Genomic DNA, 18692 nt, shown 5'->3' with positions numbered 1-18692 from the left:
TCTGGGTTACAGAAATGTGGGTCATGTAGCATCGTAATTAGCCTCTGGGAACATCAGTTTTCCTTAAGAGTTGGCTTGTCGACTAAGACCATCATCACTTCTGTCCCTCTCTCCCGTGGATTTAATAGGTTGCAGTGCCATTAGTCACGAAGGCTGAATGTAGTTCTATCCCTAACATCTGTCACTGTCCAAAGCATGTGCAGACTGTGCTAATTACACTGGTCCCCTACACCTAATGACCCACCTCTCCGCATCACATCACCATCAGTCATACAGGCGGGCACTCTGCAAGTTGTGGCCGGTATTCTGTCACTTCTTTCATCATGGAACAAAGAAATCGTTCTAATGGCTACGTTTCGGAATACCTGGCCGGGGTCTTCTCACATGAATCGGACGCAATCAATTATTCAATATCATCCTAAAGTTCAAGCTCTGCTACTGATCGGTGGAACAACATCGTCAAGTTAACGTGATTATAGATATGCTAATGAAATGTGTGTGTACAGTCATATACGACTGCACATATACAACAAGATTTATATCACTAAGCAATCTGCAAGATAAAAATAATGTTTCCCGCATAACGTATCGAGAACTACGTATTAGTTTTACGTGTTTAGAATCAATCATTATACACACGCTACGTTTGTGGATATTCCATTTGGGATAATGATATTAAGACATAGACACAGGACATTCCGTACACAGGGTTTCGGATGATGTACATATTACCAGCTCACAACAGCCCGTAGGGCCTGAATTGTACTTCCGCCCAAGACTGAACTACCTCCAGTCTAATCCTGTCCAAACTCACCCAAGCACATGGCAGCCTCCTATTCTATTCACCATTGTGCTATACAAACCTAAAGATTGTCATTGATTAATCATCATATTCTAACCTAAGGTGATAAATATTTAGCGATGTACGGATATGGGCCCTAGACATAGAGACTGTGATGGATACTAGTGAAGATCACGAGCATAAACTGCGTAAATGAATAAGCTGCTGCTGATTCTAAAACTACTTAACCAAGACCTGTAAGTTCCGGCACATCATTGTTCTCTTGTTTTGTACTCGCATAGCCAATCGTTAGAACCACCCGGAAAGTCTGAAGTCTGGTGGCCATCTTTCCATGAAATTGCATCATTAATCCCATGAGAATATGTAGTCAATATGTGCTGCCATGGGCAAAATTCTTTATAGCAGATCTGCGACGAATCTGTTTGCTTCGCGTGCGGCATGGATAACCCCTTGCCCCTAGCTGAACCCTAACAGATAACGTTAATGCCACAAGGAATAGGCTGAACTTTGACATCTTCATTCCTATAAAGTAAAATGCTTTATCTCAAAGCTCTTCTTCTCATTGTATATTTGAAAATACTTACAAAATAACTTTGTCTATGAGAAGAAAACCGATTCTACTGTTACATCGATAAAGAATAGACATCCAGGTAACAATATACACAAAGTATCAGTTACTGAAGCGACTGGATACATTTTGGAGACGGTGGGACGTAGCTAGTACCCTTTACCTCTGTCAGTGACCGGCGAAAGGTAGTGGATGCCACCTGAGCTGAAAGTTTTTGACCGGTTCCAAAACCTATTCAGTTGTATGTCGAGTAACTATTACCCTGTGAGTCTACTGATTTCGATGTTTAAGATGAGAAACATGTCATATATTGCATGTGGAACATTTGCAGATAACAGTTATGTAAATAAGGACCTAATTTGAATGATTTATGTTAAAGTACAGTGATTCCTTAGTGTAAAGATATGGCCGAAAGCAGTGACTGATCAGGAACCAGGTTTTAGACTGGCACCTGCTACAACACAGGTTCTACCGACAATAGCCAGGAATAGATGATATCCCTATATAGGGCTCTCATTATCATGTCCCTGCCTTCAGTAACCTTTAGTCTATACAGTTTGATTGCTCCTAATAGAGGTCAATGTTGCTGTATGGGGGCAATGTCACACCTCCTTTGTGTCAAATCAGATCTACTATGACCTTTTACAAGTAATAGAAGGGAATACTCAATGCGCTGTACTTACTTCAAAGCAATCACCCAAGGGAAGCGTGGATGAATCAATCACAATGAAAGTTAACTGTAAAGCCTATTTCAAAAGTAGCCCTTGTGACTTCCAGTGACTGAATTAAAGGAATATATTTTAGACCGGGCACTTTATACCCACGCACAGTCAAGGAGCGTTTGAGGTAAAAGAGCCGTCGAGAAGCCTATGACGTCTATCTGTGTCTGTTGTGCGTATCCCCTGATGTAGGCAAGGTCATTTGTTTCATTTGCAGTTCTTTAGTTATTACTTACAGAATATCTGCATAATGCCCTTTAGTCATTGCGATTAATGTTGGTTCTGATTAAAGTGAAAAGACAGTTTTTGAAATCAAGTAGGTTGGGGCAATTTTCCGAATTACAACCACGCATTGCTATGGAATGAGGCTGGATCATATATTTACCATTGACTTTTTTTCCAACGTAGACACTATCATTATCAAATAATGTGCGCCGCACTGCGTCAGATTAACCTATGATCGAGCTCAGTAGCGAATTACAGTAGTGAATCGCATCCCTAAAAGGAGGCTTGAACATACCTGGTACGGAAATTTCATCGCAACAGATTAAGTTTTCGCAGAAACTAAACATTTTGTACCCGCAAAACAATTTTTCAGACGTTCCTGGAGTACTTTGGTGCAGGTAAATGTAAGATTTACCTCATAGGTATAAAGATGTTGTAATTATACATTCAGAAACGCTACTGGAAATATACATGAGTAAATCGTAATACAGCCGTTAGTGTATCGAATATGGCAATGGTAGCTTCGAGGCAGCCTACCAGTAGATTTATGGAAGCAAACATGTTGTAAATGGTGTTTTAAGATGTCTATATGTCATTCGTAATGTCATGAAGGCCATAAACCTGCGGTGTGTATGTACCCTATGGGAACACGTTCTTCATACATGAGCAGTTTTCTAACCAGGGTTCTTTTACTACTGACGAAATATATGCTAGTCCATGCTGCTACATTGTACTGCTTGACATTACCATGCTACCCACAGAACTGTAGAAACCTGTTAAGGATGGTTTTATCCGCATTCTGCCGTTGAGATGTACAGTGATACTGCTGTAATGAATTGGGACAACTCTATTTGAAAGTTCATCAGAAGAAACCACATGAGTTATATCATATGTTATATAAGTTACTACAGGATTCAACGAGTAAATAAATACTGCATAGACTTTGTGACTGACTCTGAATGATACCAAAGAGATCCATTTTCTATTCTTTTCCTGTTATCTGCCAAACAATACATGGTTGAGTGCTTATGGCCAAACGTCCATTGTAGTTGGCGTCATTTCATGGCTTCTTAGCTAATCTTGTCAGTTTGTTTAGAAGGAATGTTGTAAATTATGGCTCCTCTCGTTGAGACGTAAGGCTTGGTACTATATAATGTTTAGAAACTTAACTTTTTGTTATGTATGATAAACTACTCTTAGCTATCAGCCATTACAGTGGATGTGTGTCACCTTGAAATGTTCAATTCAATACACGTGGCCGTTTTCCCAGATATGCAATGCCTCCGAAATCACTTCAGAAGTCATTACAGAGGGTGGAAGGGCGAGGGAACAAATTGGCGGCACTTGACAATTTCTGCCATCTAGTTTATGACTGCATTCTGACAGTGTCAAGGGGCAGTAGTTGTGCGCGCATCATGTTCAGATGAACAACAACGTAAATGGGTCTGAAATTGGAGCTCTTCGCGGGCGAACAAAAAGGCTTAAGAGTAGGTCCATAAACCTTATTCAGAAACTTGTGCACAGACGCGAGGTATGTTCTGTAACAAATGTGCATCAGTTGATCTTTGCCGTATTAGATCAAGTTTACGATCAACTCGTCACGATCATGTTGCTGGATGTTTGCCACAGAATCCCGTGATATGCCCCATTGACGTTATGTCCTTGGCAAAGGCACTTAACACGAGTCCTCACTTCACTCAGGTGAACATGAGTACTTAGCTTCTGTTAGGGATGTCCCTAAATGGAGGTCCAGTGTTTGTGCATGCACCTCGAGCACGCAAAAGAACCCACCACACTTATCGAAAAGAGTAGGGGCCCTTCCCAGTCGGACTGGATCAAGTACATTTAAGATGTCCGTATTTTCTACTATTCAATACGAATCAGGTTTGTTACGCCATGAGGTGGTTTACAGGGAATGCAATAGCCTGACTAAATCGCGCTCATAGCGGCCGGCCCGACTGTAACCGCCCCCTAGGGAGGTGGTCATTAACCTATGCCAGAGAGCTTGTGTAAACACATGCTATATGGTATGCCATACAAACAAACAAACGAGCGAACCTACTATTTTCTAGCCCGAAAGCATTAACAGCGGAAACAGTACCTTGGCCTGTATGTAGGCCAATGAACCTGCGACGTGATAGATCGAGTACAATAGCATAATATTTGTATCCTAGAGATTTCGTGTCCTCTACCAACCCACTGAATGTACTGGAACGCAAGCGCTACAGCCAATGAAAGTGCCACAGATGATGTACTGTCTTTGGTTTAGGCGATACGGGGAGTATAGCGGAAGGGCATCAATAAAAACCTGCGCAACACACACTCTGTTGGGGCTTCAAATGCATAAGAAACGATGCCGTGTGGGAATGGCCTTCCCGTTTATTCATCTTAAAACACATTACCATGTGTCATCCGCAACTATATGTTAGCAGTACAGCCTCACACCAAAATGATGTATACGTGTTCGTGTCCCTGACACAGCCTCCCTCCAAGCAGACGCCTGGTAGTGAGTTATGAAATAATTGCATTAGTAACAATAGTATGTCTTGGCTAATTGTTGCATTTTCTATACAACAAAGGATTGAGATTTCTATACAACGTAACCAATAAGCCCCGAAGTCCTTTCCATCAAGGTCTCGCGGCGCAGATGAAGTGACATTGAAACCTAGAAGAAGCAACTTTTCTTTGTTTGTTTGTGTGTTTGTTTTTGTGCTTTGATGATAAGCTGAATTTTGTTATCTTCTCATGCGTTATTTTATACCAAGTAAGCTGCAGCTCTGAAGTTTAAAAAATAAAAAGTGCCAAAAATGTATACCGCGTACAAACAGGATGTCAAATCAAGCTGTCCATGTCAAGCTTGCGTAAATGACCAGCAGACAGGAAGGAGACATACAAACCTCTTAGATGCTCGGACGCCAGAAAGAAATTAGGGGATTTTGTCACCGCAGATATTTGCCTTGCATGGGCAGTGTTTCATTTCCTCTAGCAGGCCAAGAGGTGAGTAATTGCCCTTTGTTTAGGGACAGCTCTTAGGCACAACCCACCGTAGCGAATACTTTACCAATCTTCTTCTATCATTAGTCTAGCTGTTGGACCGTTGGAGCACCACAGAAGATCCGGCAACCAGTTTTCTCCACCCTTCTCGGAATTCTGTTTTTTTTAGAGCTTCACTCATTGTCGTGCATGTACATTCTCTGATATTATCCCACCAAGTTGTCTACCTCTCTTTCTTCCTCCTTGGAGAGTTCCTTGCATGATAGTTTGGCTAGTACCGATGACCGTGACACGTGGCCGTACAACTTCAGTTTTCATTACCAAGACAATGTTATCAACATTATAACTAATGTCTTACATTCCGGACTAAACGTTGTAACATAATCGAGGGAAGCTCACATCAACCACCTGCTTAATATGCCTTGAAGAATTATGATCATACCGAAAATGTGACCCTTTTGTCTATTGCAATTGTTTACACTTGCGTCAAATTAAGATACAGGGTCAGATAGAACTTCCTCTTGTGTGTTGTTGTTTTTTGCATTTTGACGAAGGGCTATAAGGTATGCTCTAATTGGTCCCTAACAAATTTATACCTGTCAATATTGCGATAGAATTATCATTATTGACATCGGGACAACTGTTTCCACGAAATGCCAGTGATAGTACATAGTACTTTGCATGAATACGCACTTCGCGCCCGCGAATACTTGTGGGACTGTGCTGCTCCAACCTGTAATGCTGGGGTCATAGACGTCAAAGGGAAAACAGATGATGGGGTCGATTATATTCGAAACCATGTGTTTGTACATGAAGGAAACAGGTTTACCATAATGATTGCACCAGGCGAAAAGACCGTATCAGTTTTAATACATTCTAAAAAGATTTGAACATGACATATATGACAGACTGACTCTCTGAATGTGACTTTTAAAGAGACCATTAATTCAACCTGTAGGGCTAAACTTTGCATCTGCCTCTCACAAACAGGTCTTAAGGCAAAAAAACAACTTTAAAAGTCATATCGTAGATTACGGCTGCCGTGCCGTTCCTACCGCACTGGACCGTTGGCATTTAGACTGAGCAGGTAGAGAAAAAGCTTCAATTTCCTCATGTATCCCCAGGTGAGCCATTGCCATCTGGGCGTTACGTGCTAAGCACGTTATTTCTGACTTTCTCAATAAGTGGGGACTTTAAAGGACCGATGATGCCGACGGGCTACACTTCGTGCAGTTCCCTCACCGATCGATGTATTGAAGTTACTACGAAGAAAAGAAAATAAAACTTTGGACTCATTTTTACCCGAGTGGGGAATAGGGATAGGACTGGTATATCTATCTCAAACAAGGCTCCATGTGTACATGGGAGAAATGAACAACTACAACTAACTGCGTATTCCTGTCCTCTAAATCAAAAATTTCTCTCGTCTAACCCATCGCAGCACAATCCTTGATGAATACTATATTTTTTATGGAATAAGGCTTTAAAAACAAACTGCCGATGGTTTAAAATGAAATTATCGATGTAATGTTTGAGAGACCAGCTTGTGGTTATAGATAGTAATAGAATTGAAAATCTCACTGACTTCTGCTTCACCTCACGTGGAATCTAAAATCATAATGACATTCGATGATAATCAAAACCAACAATTAGTCAATGCCATCGATCGACCAAATGTGACCCAGATCACTCGAGCGTATGTAACAGTATCAGACATGAGGGGAAATATTGATCATTTCGTCATCCGCCAAGGTCTCTGCTTGAACCCCAGGTCATGCCCGTCATCTAATATTGAAAAGGTAAAAACGCTTTTGACAGGTATAATCCCTGAGTAATTACACAATGACACGGGGCTTAAGCCAGGTAAGTAACAGTATCGACTATCCAAAATTTCGGCGGACCCTAATTTAGGCCTTCTTTAATAGGACTGACCCACTACTTAGGACGTTACCCAGCGGACGCGTAGCTCCTTTGTATCTGTATCTGTAAAGCCGGTATAACCGCCATTCGTAACACACCAGCTTCACAGGCACTCGGCGCGGGAGCACCTGGTTATAATTACACTAGAATAATCACACCTAGTCTTTTCCCATCTGACTGCAACCGTTCTTTAGTAAGGATTCAGTTAAGCTATTTAGTAAGGATGCTACAGTACTTGATGACAACGAGTCCCATTCTAAGCAATATATGGTTCTCGGAAAAAGCGAATTTTTGAACACTATAATGATACTTAAAAGCATGATGATTTCTAATCAGTCGGTACGTCCACAAGTTTATTTGTCACCTTGAGGGTCACATGGGCCTGGAAGTCTGAACCGACGTCATTTCAGTTTCATAAATCACCCTGAAACCTAGCATACCGTCACAACCTGATTAAGTTGCTCTTCAGCTAAAAAACGTCCAATGCCATTTTGATTTTAACATGACGTCCGGTACTGAAGAAGCCAGAGATATTGTTGCATTCTGTGTGTTACCTGCACTGTCCAATACCTGCAGATTTAAGAAAACAAAAGAAGGGTTTTGTAATGACTTTACGTGGATGTTCCAACGTGAGTAATTCTCCTTAGTACTGACCAGTAAAAAACTATTGATATCAGCTGGTGGACCCATACGGAGCCGTATTAAAGGCTTTGCAAAAAGTTTGCTAATGCCACTGTTTTGATTGAAAGAGCACTGTAGCAGCGTCCCGACGAATGTTTCAAAGAGCATGCTGTCTAATGTATTACCATACTTTAAAAGAATGACACATGCGTTTTATTTTAGTATAAAAACTATATATATACTAGAAAGGCAACATTTGCGAGCAAATACAGCATGTTTAGCCATACTCCTCGCCATGCAAAAAATGGACTCTCCCCAAATAACAATGGACCATTCTAAAATACTTGCACTAAAAAAATGAATCACCCCAGTCCAAAACTGAGTCTTCCAGTAGCACCTCAACACAATATGGACCAGTCCACAACCATATCCACTAATTGATTAACACTTCTGCTAAAGAATGGACTTTTTCATAATCATTCCAGCTCAAAATTGAAAGAAATAATTAAAGAATCCTCCCCTTGCAAGAATGGGATATTCCGTGCCATTTCCATGTAAACCAGTCGAAAAATATCCGCTGAAAATTACACTCTTGCGCATAATCAACCCAGTTCAAAATTGAATTAAAAAAGATCAGCCCCAGGGAAGAATGAAGTTTTCCATAGTATACATATGAAGATTTGACAGGAGACGAAGGAAATGACCAAAAACAACATATTTGGGTCAATTCAAAGTCACCGAGAGGGTTTTAATATAATATTTGTAATATGTTTGAACTATTTTGATTAAAAGAATGTCTAAGTCACAACAGTTCTAAAGTGTTCAAACAATTAGAATTGAAACTTATAACATGTTTGAACTCATTTCACATACGTTGGAAACATTTCGAACGTAACTACACAAAAATCTCTTTATTTAGAACAGTTTCAAACCATCTATCCAAATGTTTCAATGTTCGAACAATTTGTAACAAAAGATTTTCACAATTGCCCTCATAAACGAAGGTGCTAAGTCCTCCTGTGTGTTTCTGCCTATTTTCGGTGGCCGCGCTAGACCACCAGCGGATTTGTTTTGACGGAGCGTCACCCGCGCGCGACGATGTACACTGTTCGGCACCGCTAATATCCGGCATTTTCCCGCTCCAAAACACTCCACAAGACCCACGTTTTTAGTGTTTTGCCTCGTGTGCAACACGATTCGATTTGCATTACTAACGGGACGAAAATGATAGAAAAAATTCACCCCGTCCCGGCGTCCGTCCCAAAAACATGAACGACATGAAAATATATTTTCTTACAGATTCAATCACAAAAATCAACAGCATGGGATTCCAAATTTTCGCAACGGCCGACCATTTATCATGGTTGAACTTCCTTCCAAGGCGTGCGATAGATAAACATTCCCGGCACATAATAGTCACTAGTACCAGACTAACGCAAGCTCATGATGATAATAGGGAGAAAGTTTGTCAGTGAAGTTTGGCCACCAGAGGGTACATTCATTTAACGTTACAAGCTAGCGCAAAGGGGCGAATCATTGACCTTACCGGGGACTGACTCTACTGGCCTAATCATTCCTTTTTTGCCGAATTCTACGATCCATACGCCCGTACGTAGGACATGTAGGAAGGCACCGCCTACCACCCGCCTTTGATCATGTATGAAGTCGGCGGCAGAGAGAGATCATCAATCAATTTTGACAGGAGTGTCGCGCCAGTCTGAGGAGAAACGATCTCCCGTGTTGTGTTGAAGAATTTGGAATATCTGGAATAACTAATGCTAGAATAAACATTCACAAAATCATTGATTTAACTTGTTTTCTGTTATAAAATTTCCTAAACTGCAATTTAACCACTGAGTTTAAGGGAACATGGTGTTTTCCCGATAATCACGTTAAATGTTTATGTCCGGTCTTTCCTCCTCGTAAGCAAACTTCAAGCTTGGCCAGGTGCAAGGCACTCGGGGTCAATGACCTGTAGGTCATATGTAGTATTGAAAGTGACAGAAGTGGCAAATATTGTCAAGAATGCCCAAAATAAATCGTTTTGAATATATGTATGCCAAAAATGGGAATGTAGTCCTTTAAATATTTGTTCAAGCCACATATACAGCAAATTTCAGGTCATTCGGTTGAAATACAAGGGCGCAGGAGGCCAAGATATGCTAAAAATAGCCTAAAAACCTCAATAAAATCACTTTCAAGGTCAATATCAAAAAAAGGAAAAGAACGTACATTGGTTTTTGCCTACATTACCTCTGTACCAAATTTCAGGTCATTTGGTCAAAAAATGACAGAGATGAATCGATTTGAAGATTTGACAGGAGAAGAAACATGAGAGAAAACAATATGTTGAGCCATACTTATGGCTAAACATAATAATTGCCTGGGACTTCTTGGACACTTGGGCTTCAAAGCTGAAAAGTTTCATACTACCAGATGTCAAACGTAAGCCATCCTAATCTTTCCATATCGCTTTGTAAAGAAGTTGCATTTACTTGGCGATCTAGAACGTTCTAAACCGCTCAGCTTATTAGGAATGCTGAAAGCCAGCAGATGCAAACCATCTATCTTCGGCTGAAGGCCAATTACTCAGCGATTATCACCTTGAAATTATCTCCTCTTACAGCTTTCACTGCTGTTCTGATTGATGGGTGGGTGGGTGTCCTGCATTTTATAGTTTGGTACCTACTACAGATAAATGAATGCTAGTAGCTTTACGTATAGGAGAAAAGAAGATTGTTGGGCTATAACCCTGTCAAAACAACTATGTTTGTGGTGAGCTTCACGTGGCTTACGTCTGCTCACAAACTCTGGTGAGCTTAGTTGGTCTGTAGTTTGAACTGCAGTCATGCCATTAACCATTAAGCTGCCAAAGTTTCAGCCCAGTACAAGCTCTCATTGCCAAGGTTTCCAGATCCTCTTAAAAACAGGGAGTACTAGTACTTTTTTTCTTTGTTACAATGCTGTTTCTTAAGTAAAAGTTTCAGTAACGTTATATTGATATTTCAAGGTTATGTCAGTCTCGACCAGGATTTTCAACGGTATACGTGACAACATCTACAGTCTGCTTTGCTTGCATCATGTCTTGTCAGCTTTTTTGTATCATCCTTTCCAAGATTTTCTCTGGAAGGTGTCGTATCTAATCTGACTATTTTCACCTAAACTGACACGTTGCACTTGGCGTAGGGTTATATGAGGATAAACGGATACACAGAATTAGAATCTCCTTATCTGAAGTTCTCTTTATGTTGAATACATGGGCTTATCTCCAACCAACAGCACATACTTCTTAGAATTAAGCCAACTGGTGTCCCTTGGCATTCGTTATGCCCTGAAGTATAAGGTGTTTAGAGAAGGAAGAAAATCGGTCCCCGAAAAGCAGACGTCTGTTCCCATTCACGGTGTACAGTCAGGGGATGTAATACGAGCATCGCTGGCCTTGGGCATTGATGAGCCTTTTTGCCGTAGAGAAACGTGCAGGCAGCATCAGAATCCCTCTTGAGCCAAAAACGGTGTTTGATACATGTTGTTGGAAGAGGAATGACAGCTATTTGAGCATTTTGTGCCATGGTGTAATTGAACACGTCTCATTGAATTCATAAATCTTTTACTTGCATGTTCCATGGCCCCAATTTAGTCCGATGGCAATTGCACATCACAGTACCGTAGATTAGAGTAAGGCGGGTCTGCAGGAACGCGTTTGACTTCTGATCTTAACGTGTTGATCACACGGGCTGCATACATAAACTGGGCGATCTTGGACACAAAAAACCCTATGCCCCCGTGGTGCAAACGGTAACGTAACCACGCTGCTTCGCAATCTGGATCAGATTCCGTGGATCCGTGGCTGGAGTTCTATCATAGGGTCGGTCCCAGCTCGAAAGCGTAGTAAGGGATTGCATCCGTAATTTCGGATAGTGACGTAAAGCCAGTAGCTCCGTGTAGGAGGGAGCTTCAGGCGTAAGCCTTATGCATCAAACCCGTACACACTATAGAACCCAACACACTTAATATCGAGAAGAGTAGGATTGATCCGGTGTGCATGGTTAAAATGAAAGCCGTAGCAAAGCCACAGTGCACTACTATACTATACTATACTTTACTATACTATACTATATACTATACTATACTATGCTATACTTTACTATACTATATACTATACTATACTATACTATACTAGCTACTTGATAAAGCAATATGTTGCACCTCAATTGAGGATGACTGCCTTACCTTATTTTAGTTGCTGGACGCTGTCGTGCGTGGCTTTTCCTCTTTACCAGGGAAATCTGTATGTAATACGACGCTGTAAATCGTAAAGTCGAAGCCAAGCAATAACATGATTCGATTACTCATTAGCACCAGTCATAAACCCTCCTCTCTCTATACATATCACTTTGGCAAACTCGTAATTTCGAGAACCAAACGGGCTCTTGGCCCCCACGATGCTCTTGAATTGATTCAGGCGTTTTACAAGTATTGACTGTGTAGTTAATCCTAACAACAATGAAGGTACTAGATGTCCCTTCAATAATTTTGAAACGTTCAGGTCTACTGACTTTTGCGATCTGCGCCCTATAACTTTGTCTGAAGAATATGCTAATTTGGAAGTCTGCATTCATACGGTTCTCATGCATAGGGTGACGAAGCTACATGTCTTATGCTTCGGTCACAATTGGAAAAGGGGGCCCCGTCTGGTAGTTCACGGGCTGTTTTTTGCACATTCGGGTGTGACCCCTAAGTGGCCCCATTGCTATTTTGGGGCCCCGCGGTAACTTTAACTCGGACTTAAATTAAACGCGGGACCCGGTAACAAGTAGACGCCGTGAGCTGATCGTGCGAGCATCGGGAGGTACCCTCGGTACCCGACAGTCGACCGGGACACATTTCTGCCTTCGGGGAGTGGGCGGGACTACGGGCCCACTACACCCCCTACGGGTACTGGCGCAATAGGGACCAAAGCATTAAATGTCTAGAACACCGTGCCTTTTTCCAAGGACATTATGTATGTTTAGTAATTGATTTTTTTTCTATCGTTATGCAGATCTTCTCCCGTCAACACGGACCTGAAGACATGGTGTCTTGGAAGTGATGGCACGTCGGGTGTGGGTGGTATTGTGTGAGTGATACAGGGGCAACGAAGCAAACGAAGAAGGAAAACATCCATATTTATTGATTCTGGACCTCTTGGACCTCTTGGAGCTGAGGCAAAACAATTTAATCTATTACCTTGAAAGGCACTGGACTCGAGTCCTGACCAACACGCGAATAATTCCTAATAGTGTTATGTGGACGGAAGTGGAAATATTCATCCCTCGGAAATGGCTTCTTCTGTTGGAGAACTTCTTGCGTTGATCTTGACACTTTATGTTTGGAGTAGGACCTATGCCCAACGATGTCCGCCGGAGTGTCTTTGCAGTCCCCCAGACAACAGCGTGTACTGCAGCGACCAGAGACTAACTAGTTTCCCGACCAACATCCCAAGATACGTATCTATTCTCAGCCTACACAGGAACGAGATTAAAACGTTGGGTCGAGGCCAATTCCGATCATTGACTAACCTGAACACATTGGAGCTCAGTGCTAATGAGATATCGGAAATCGAGCCCGGTGCATTCATTGGACTTGGAGATCTGAGAACCTTGGAGCTGAATAATAATAGACTTACACGTATTGATGGAGCAATATTCCAAGGCTTAACTCGCCTCAACAATCTTGGGTTGAGAAACAACCCCATATATTGCCTTCCTAAGTATGCGTTTTCTTACGTGCCATCCTTAAAGTTTCTCGACCTTGGAAGATTGTTCAAGCTTCAAGCTATTTCGAAGAACGCTTTTGCAGGATTGAAGAACCTTGTGTATCTTAACATGACTGAGTGCAACCTCGTGACCGTACCACATCTGAAGCACTTAGAAAGCCTCGAGAACTTGGACCTCTCTCGAAATTCCATCGACAAGCTTGAGACTGACAATTTGGCGGAGCTGAAGGGCTTAGGGAGCTTGAGGATGCCATCAAATCTTTTATCTGAAATCGAACAAGATAGCTTTGAAGACTTGGGGTCGCTTAGGGAGCTGGATCTATCGGACAATTACCTAACGATTCTTCCTTTCGGCCTCTTTTCTAATATGAGAGCCCTGACCAAAGTTAACTTGGGAGGTAATCCTTGGAACTGTACTTGTGAAGTCACGTGGCTCGTCACCTGGTTGCGTCGGAAAACGCGGAATGACCCAACCAGAGAGTCCTGTGGCAGATGTCAATCTCCCTGGAGGTTCCGGGGGAGGTTACTGTGCGACGTTCCGGTGACTAAGTTGAAATGTTCTCCACCAGAAATCATTGATGTGCCGAGGGCTCTAAATGTTACAGCCGGCGGAAATGCTACTCTGCAGTGCAACACCGGTGATTCAAAAGAAACATCTGTTAACTGGATATCACCCAACGGAACCATGATTCGAAAGGGCTCCTTTAAGGTATGTCATTTGTTAAATATACTTGTAAGCAATGTCTGTGTTCATAGTTGAAAATGATTCTAAACTAAAATCTCGACAAAAAAGTCAGAAGACTAGATGAAGAATAGTGTGGTGCGTTTTATTGTATTTCTGTTGGATCGAAAGTTGTTAACTATAGTTAATAGTATGCAAAGAATGACCATTGTTATCCCCAGTGTTTAAGCGACCACTAAATCATCCATCAAACTGACATCATACCGACATTGCAGCAAAATCGAAATGGCAAGACTGCGGGTGATGGTGAATCGATTGTTAGATTAACGTCACTTTTTATTCAAGCATTGATATCTCATTGCGTTTCAGCTTAAGGTCAAGTTCGCCGGGGGACGTTCTTTGAACTTCGCCAGAGTCTCAACATCTGATGCAGGAATTTACAGATGTGTTGCGAGGAATTCGGCAGGAACAACAACATTGGATACAATTCTAAACGTCACGGGAAGTGTACTTCCAATCTTCCGCGCCACGGAAATACCTATAAATGGTGAGGAGCCAGAAGATGACAACTTGTGCGAGCGGGCCTTTAACAAGGCCACTTCATCCGTTAATGGTGGTCCTCAACTGACGTGGCAACGGGACTCCAAACCAACACCTGGAAGGACTAACGAAACGTATAAAACACCGGAGCCGGTTCCTACTGTCTTTGAACCTGACTTTGACATGACAAAAAATACAGATCAAACCTCTTCGAAAGTAGATCACCAGAAGTACATTATTGCATCAATAGTGTCTGTTATATCGTTTGGATTGTTGGTATGGCTGGTTTTCTTCCTACTGTTAAGATGGGATTTCTGTTGCCCTGCGTCTAGGTTTTTGGCAAAGAGACGAGAAAACAGAACAAAGGCACAAAAAGACGACGATAGGTACAGGACACGATGCTGCAGACTACGTTGCTGTCTGCATGCACCAGAAAAGGATGCCCCCATCGAAATTCCCGAGCCATTGCAAGGCTACCCAACATTGGAGCTTACCAAACTAGAACAGGGGAAAATGAACACCATAGCGGTCTACAGCCCGGCAGAACTTATAAAAGACTCGAAAGACTTCACAGATGTTGATGCACTTAAAGGCGGTTTAGACATAGACTGTGTCAAGATCAGAGACGCTGATTTAAGACAACTGAAGCTACATACTCCTGAAAAGATTGGCAGTGTACAACGTGAGAAAAGCATGGAGAGTTTCAATCCTGTTACATCCCCGGATGTAGAACATAGTACTTGCTCTCTGAAGAAGGCTCATGGGAGCTCAAAGCATATTTATACACCAGTGAAAATACCAGACTTCCATAGAAACATCACTGATGTCTACATCATCCGAAAAGATCCTGATTCGAGCTGCATTGTCCCTAAGGTGTTGGATTCTTCGATGAAAGAAACTGGCGTTTAGACATTTGCTTCCTATATGATTATATACCTTGATAAATGATTGTATACCTTTGATATATGATTATATATTTTTGATGTATGCTTATATACCTTTGCTTTATTGGGTGGTCTACGACAAAAAAGGTCTTGTGAAATTTACCTGTTCAGATATTCATCTATATATTGGGCAAATGTTGCTACTAGTTTGTTTGTCAGCTTCATGTACCAACACAATGAACATTGCTCTTTTAATAATGCGTTCTTACCAGTAACATTCTGATAATAACCTCTAAAGAGTAGGCAATTAAATTCATGATCATCTATCGTCAACTCCACCGACGAGTTCTTAAACTAGAACGCATGTTGATATTTAACATTCGTGCACCTGGTTCTGACATCAAATCAAATAAATCATTTAGAAAATGGTATTTATCTTGGATGATACATATATACGGAGATCGATTGAACATGTTATTTATTTTGTGGCATGTCTCAAAACTTTCTGGTCTTGCACTGAATAAACGTGTTAATTAAACTTACTACGCCTTTTGTCGTCTTTAGACATACACTGTACGTATGGCTATGTCTAGTTGATATCTTTAGATTGCTTTCTCAGCTCGGAGTACAGGGCTATCTCTAGAGACAGCCCGATATCTCTCGCCATGACGTAAAAGGTGAACCAGTGGCATAGACGAGAACTAAGTGAGCGACACCAGAGTATGCGTGAGGGCTTGTTCGCATTAGTTTGGTCAAAAGGCGTGCGGATGGAGAGTCAAGAATGTCACATAGAAGAAAGATGTGCAGAAATGAAGTTGAAAAGACGAGACAGCACTTCTCCTTTCCTTCAGACACCAGCATTGACCAGAAGATCATAGGTCGTACTTTTCCATTTCCGGGATATGTATAGACAGCTTGTCCGACGTGCAGCCGCACTTTAAAGCCTAGTGAAGGTCGCTAAAAGGGTTTTATACAGGAACAGCTCGAGATGTATAACACGCATTACTATGTCTTTTGACAAGAATATCATATGCATCTTTGGGTCTATCAGCAGATAGACATCTGTAAACATTGAGGTTTTAGAGTAACATGCCAAGCAAACACGTACAACTATAATTTCATTCCTATCCCTTGTTCAGAGTAGTCTTTGATAAATTTACACCAACTTCACTTTCAAAATCTCCCTTGCCTTTAACCGACGCCACTTTAGTTAGTTGTCCATTAGTTACGTCCCTTGAAGCCTCACTCAGCGTTAACAATCTACTGTATTTAATTGGATAACATCAAGAGACGACAAATGTAGGAACGCGCAATTGCCGGATAATTGAATCCAAGCCGAGTTGCCGTCTCTAGAAGACAGTGATAGATGCACTAACGTCTGTTCTTAGGGTACTTTGTACATCGGGAGTAGTGGAGCGAGAAATCTCTGTCTGCTTCCCTCGCTGTTACGCAGTAGGAAATTACACTGGAGTTTTATCGTCTTTCATAGTCTTTAGTACTAAATAATGCTTTGTAAGATCATAATTCAGGAGACTGGATGGCGTAATAACACGACTAGTCATCCGTAAAGAACCTCATCATTTAAAGATGCCAAGAAAAGGTTTAACGGACCAGGTAGTGCATCATTCAGCGAATTATCTTTAACCAGCCCTTGAAATGCCCCACGTTTGCGAGCAACTGAATGAACGGAGGAATGAAGAACGAAAGGTAGAAATAAAGTTGGTTGACATTGCTCATATCATAATTGCGGCACTGAGACTTATCGGGCACCAACTAGTAAATCAGTAGTCATTGTTTCATCGCTTGATATCTAATATCTATTAAGACTCATGCTGTTCGCCACTTGACTCAACAGAGGTGTGAGAGCATGAGACGATTTGCAAGAACACAAAGAACGTCATTTGATTTAATTGTACCAAGTCATATAATGACGAACATCTCATTGAGCTTCTTGTGAATGAAAAGTATGACTAGTTAGAATATACTGCATTCCCAAACAAAATACACAGGTTGCATTCCCCGTTTCAGTACTAGTTGTATCCAGCAATAACAATGTCCGTCTGAGATGACTGTATGGAAGCACCTTTATGAAGACGGGACCATCAAGATGTTGAGATACAAAACGTTTCAAATCTGTCCAGTTTCTTGAGTAACTGTTATATTGCGCATCAGATTACCCGGATGTCTAAACTTCATCGACTATTCAATCTTTAGTTCATCATGTATTTTCGAGGTCAAATTCGATGACCATTCACATTACCGGCCTACACCCACCTAGATATTGATCATGCAAATGAGACCCTAATGAAGAAATAATATCAAACCATTAAGGTAAATGATGGAAATAACATACTTCTGATTTGGAAAAGCAGGTAATCTCAAACATCATCAAGACATGCATTATGCAAATAAGGTCTCAATTTGCATAAGCAACTAACAAATGCTACCATGACTGTAACATGATAGAACTTCTAACACACGTAGGTTGGGTAAACGTCATCAACATATATACATTATGCAAATTAAAAGAAAAGACGCCTTGTGACTTGAATAACGATATTGAGGTGTGGCCCAATGTGTGGATCCCTCGAGCGCGTTTCCTCAACAAGTCAAGAAAGACTGAAGGGATGATGACGACCACACGTGACGATCAGGACACACGTTCCTTTCGCATCAATCTAATCAGAAGCATTAAGTCTGTGCTTTCGGCCATTAATGAATAGGATACGTACTTTTTATTGATCCTTCACGGCGACTGATCCTAACTTCCAATCAGCCTCAAGGCCAGTGTCATACAAGCTTAAGTATACGACTTCCGCTGTTATCACGGATTATCTTATGTTTTGGCAGCGGAAGCATGTTGACTTTAATACGTTATTTTCACTTTAATCCCCTGAACGTGACGCAGGTATCAATCTATACTTTAAAACTCGATATAAAAGAAAACTGCTCCCCAAGGCGAAGCCCAAACTCTTTCTCCGA

General features: G+C 41.4%; 1 protein-coding gene across 2 annotated transcripts in view; it reads left to right on the top strand.

Moving 5' to 3' along the window:
* The window catches only part of LOC136442076 (leucine-rich repeat-containing protein 4C-like), a 46634-nt gene extending 30382 nt beyond the window's left edge, over positions 1–16252 (top strand). For both annotated transcript variants that reach the window (XM_066438691.1, XM_066438692.1), the window contains exons 2-3: positions 12891–14313; positions 14656–16252. In XM_066438691.1, the coding sequence (XP_066294788.1) occupies positions 13168–14313; positions 14656–15735 (2226 nt within the window). In that variant the 5' untranslated portion in view covers positions 12891–13167 and the 3' untranslated portion in view covers positions 15736–16252. The remainder of the gene's footprint in view (positions 1–12890; positions 14314–14655) is intronic.
* Positions 16253–18692: the final 2440 nt, after the last annotated feature.

This window comes from Branchiostoma lanceolatum, chromosome 9, assembly GCF_035083965.1.
Source record: "Branchiostoma lanceolatum isolate klBraLanc5 chromosome 9, klBraLanc5.hap2, whole genome shotgun sequence".
NCBI lineage: Eukaryota > Metazoa > Chordata > Leptocardii > Amphioxiformes > Branchiostomatidae > Branchiostoma > Branchiostoma lanceolatum.
Note: the sequence above shows the minus strand (reverse complement) of the source record. Positions and strands in the feature narration are given on the sequence as shown.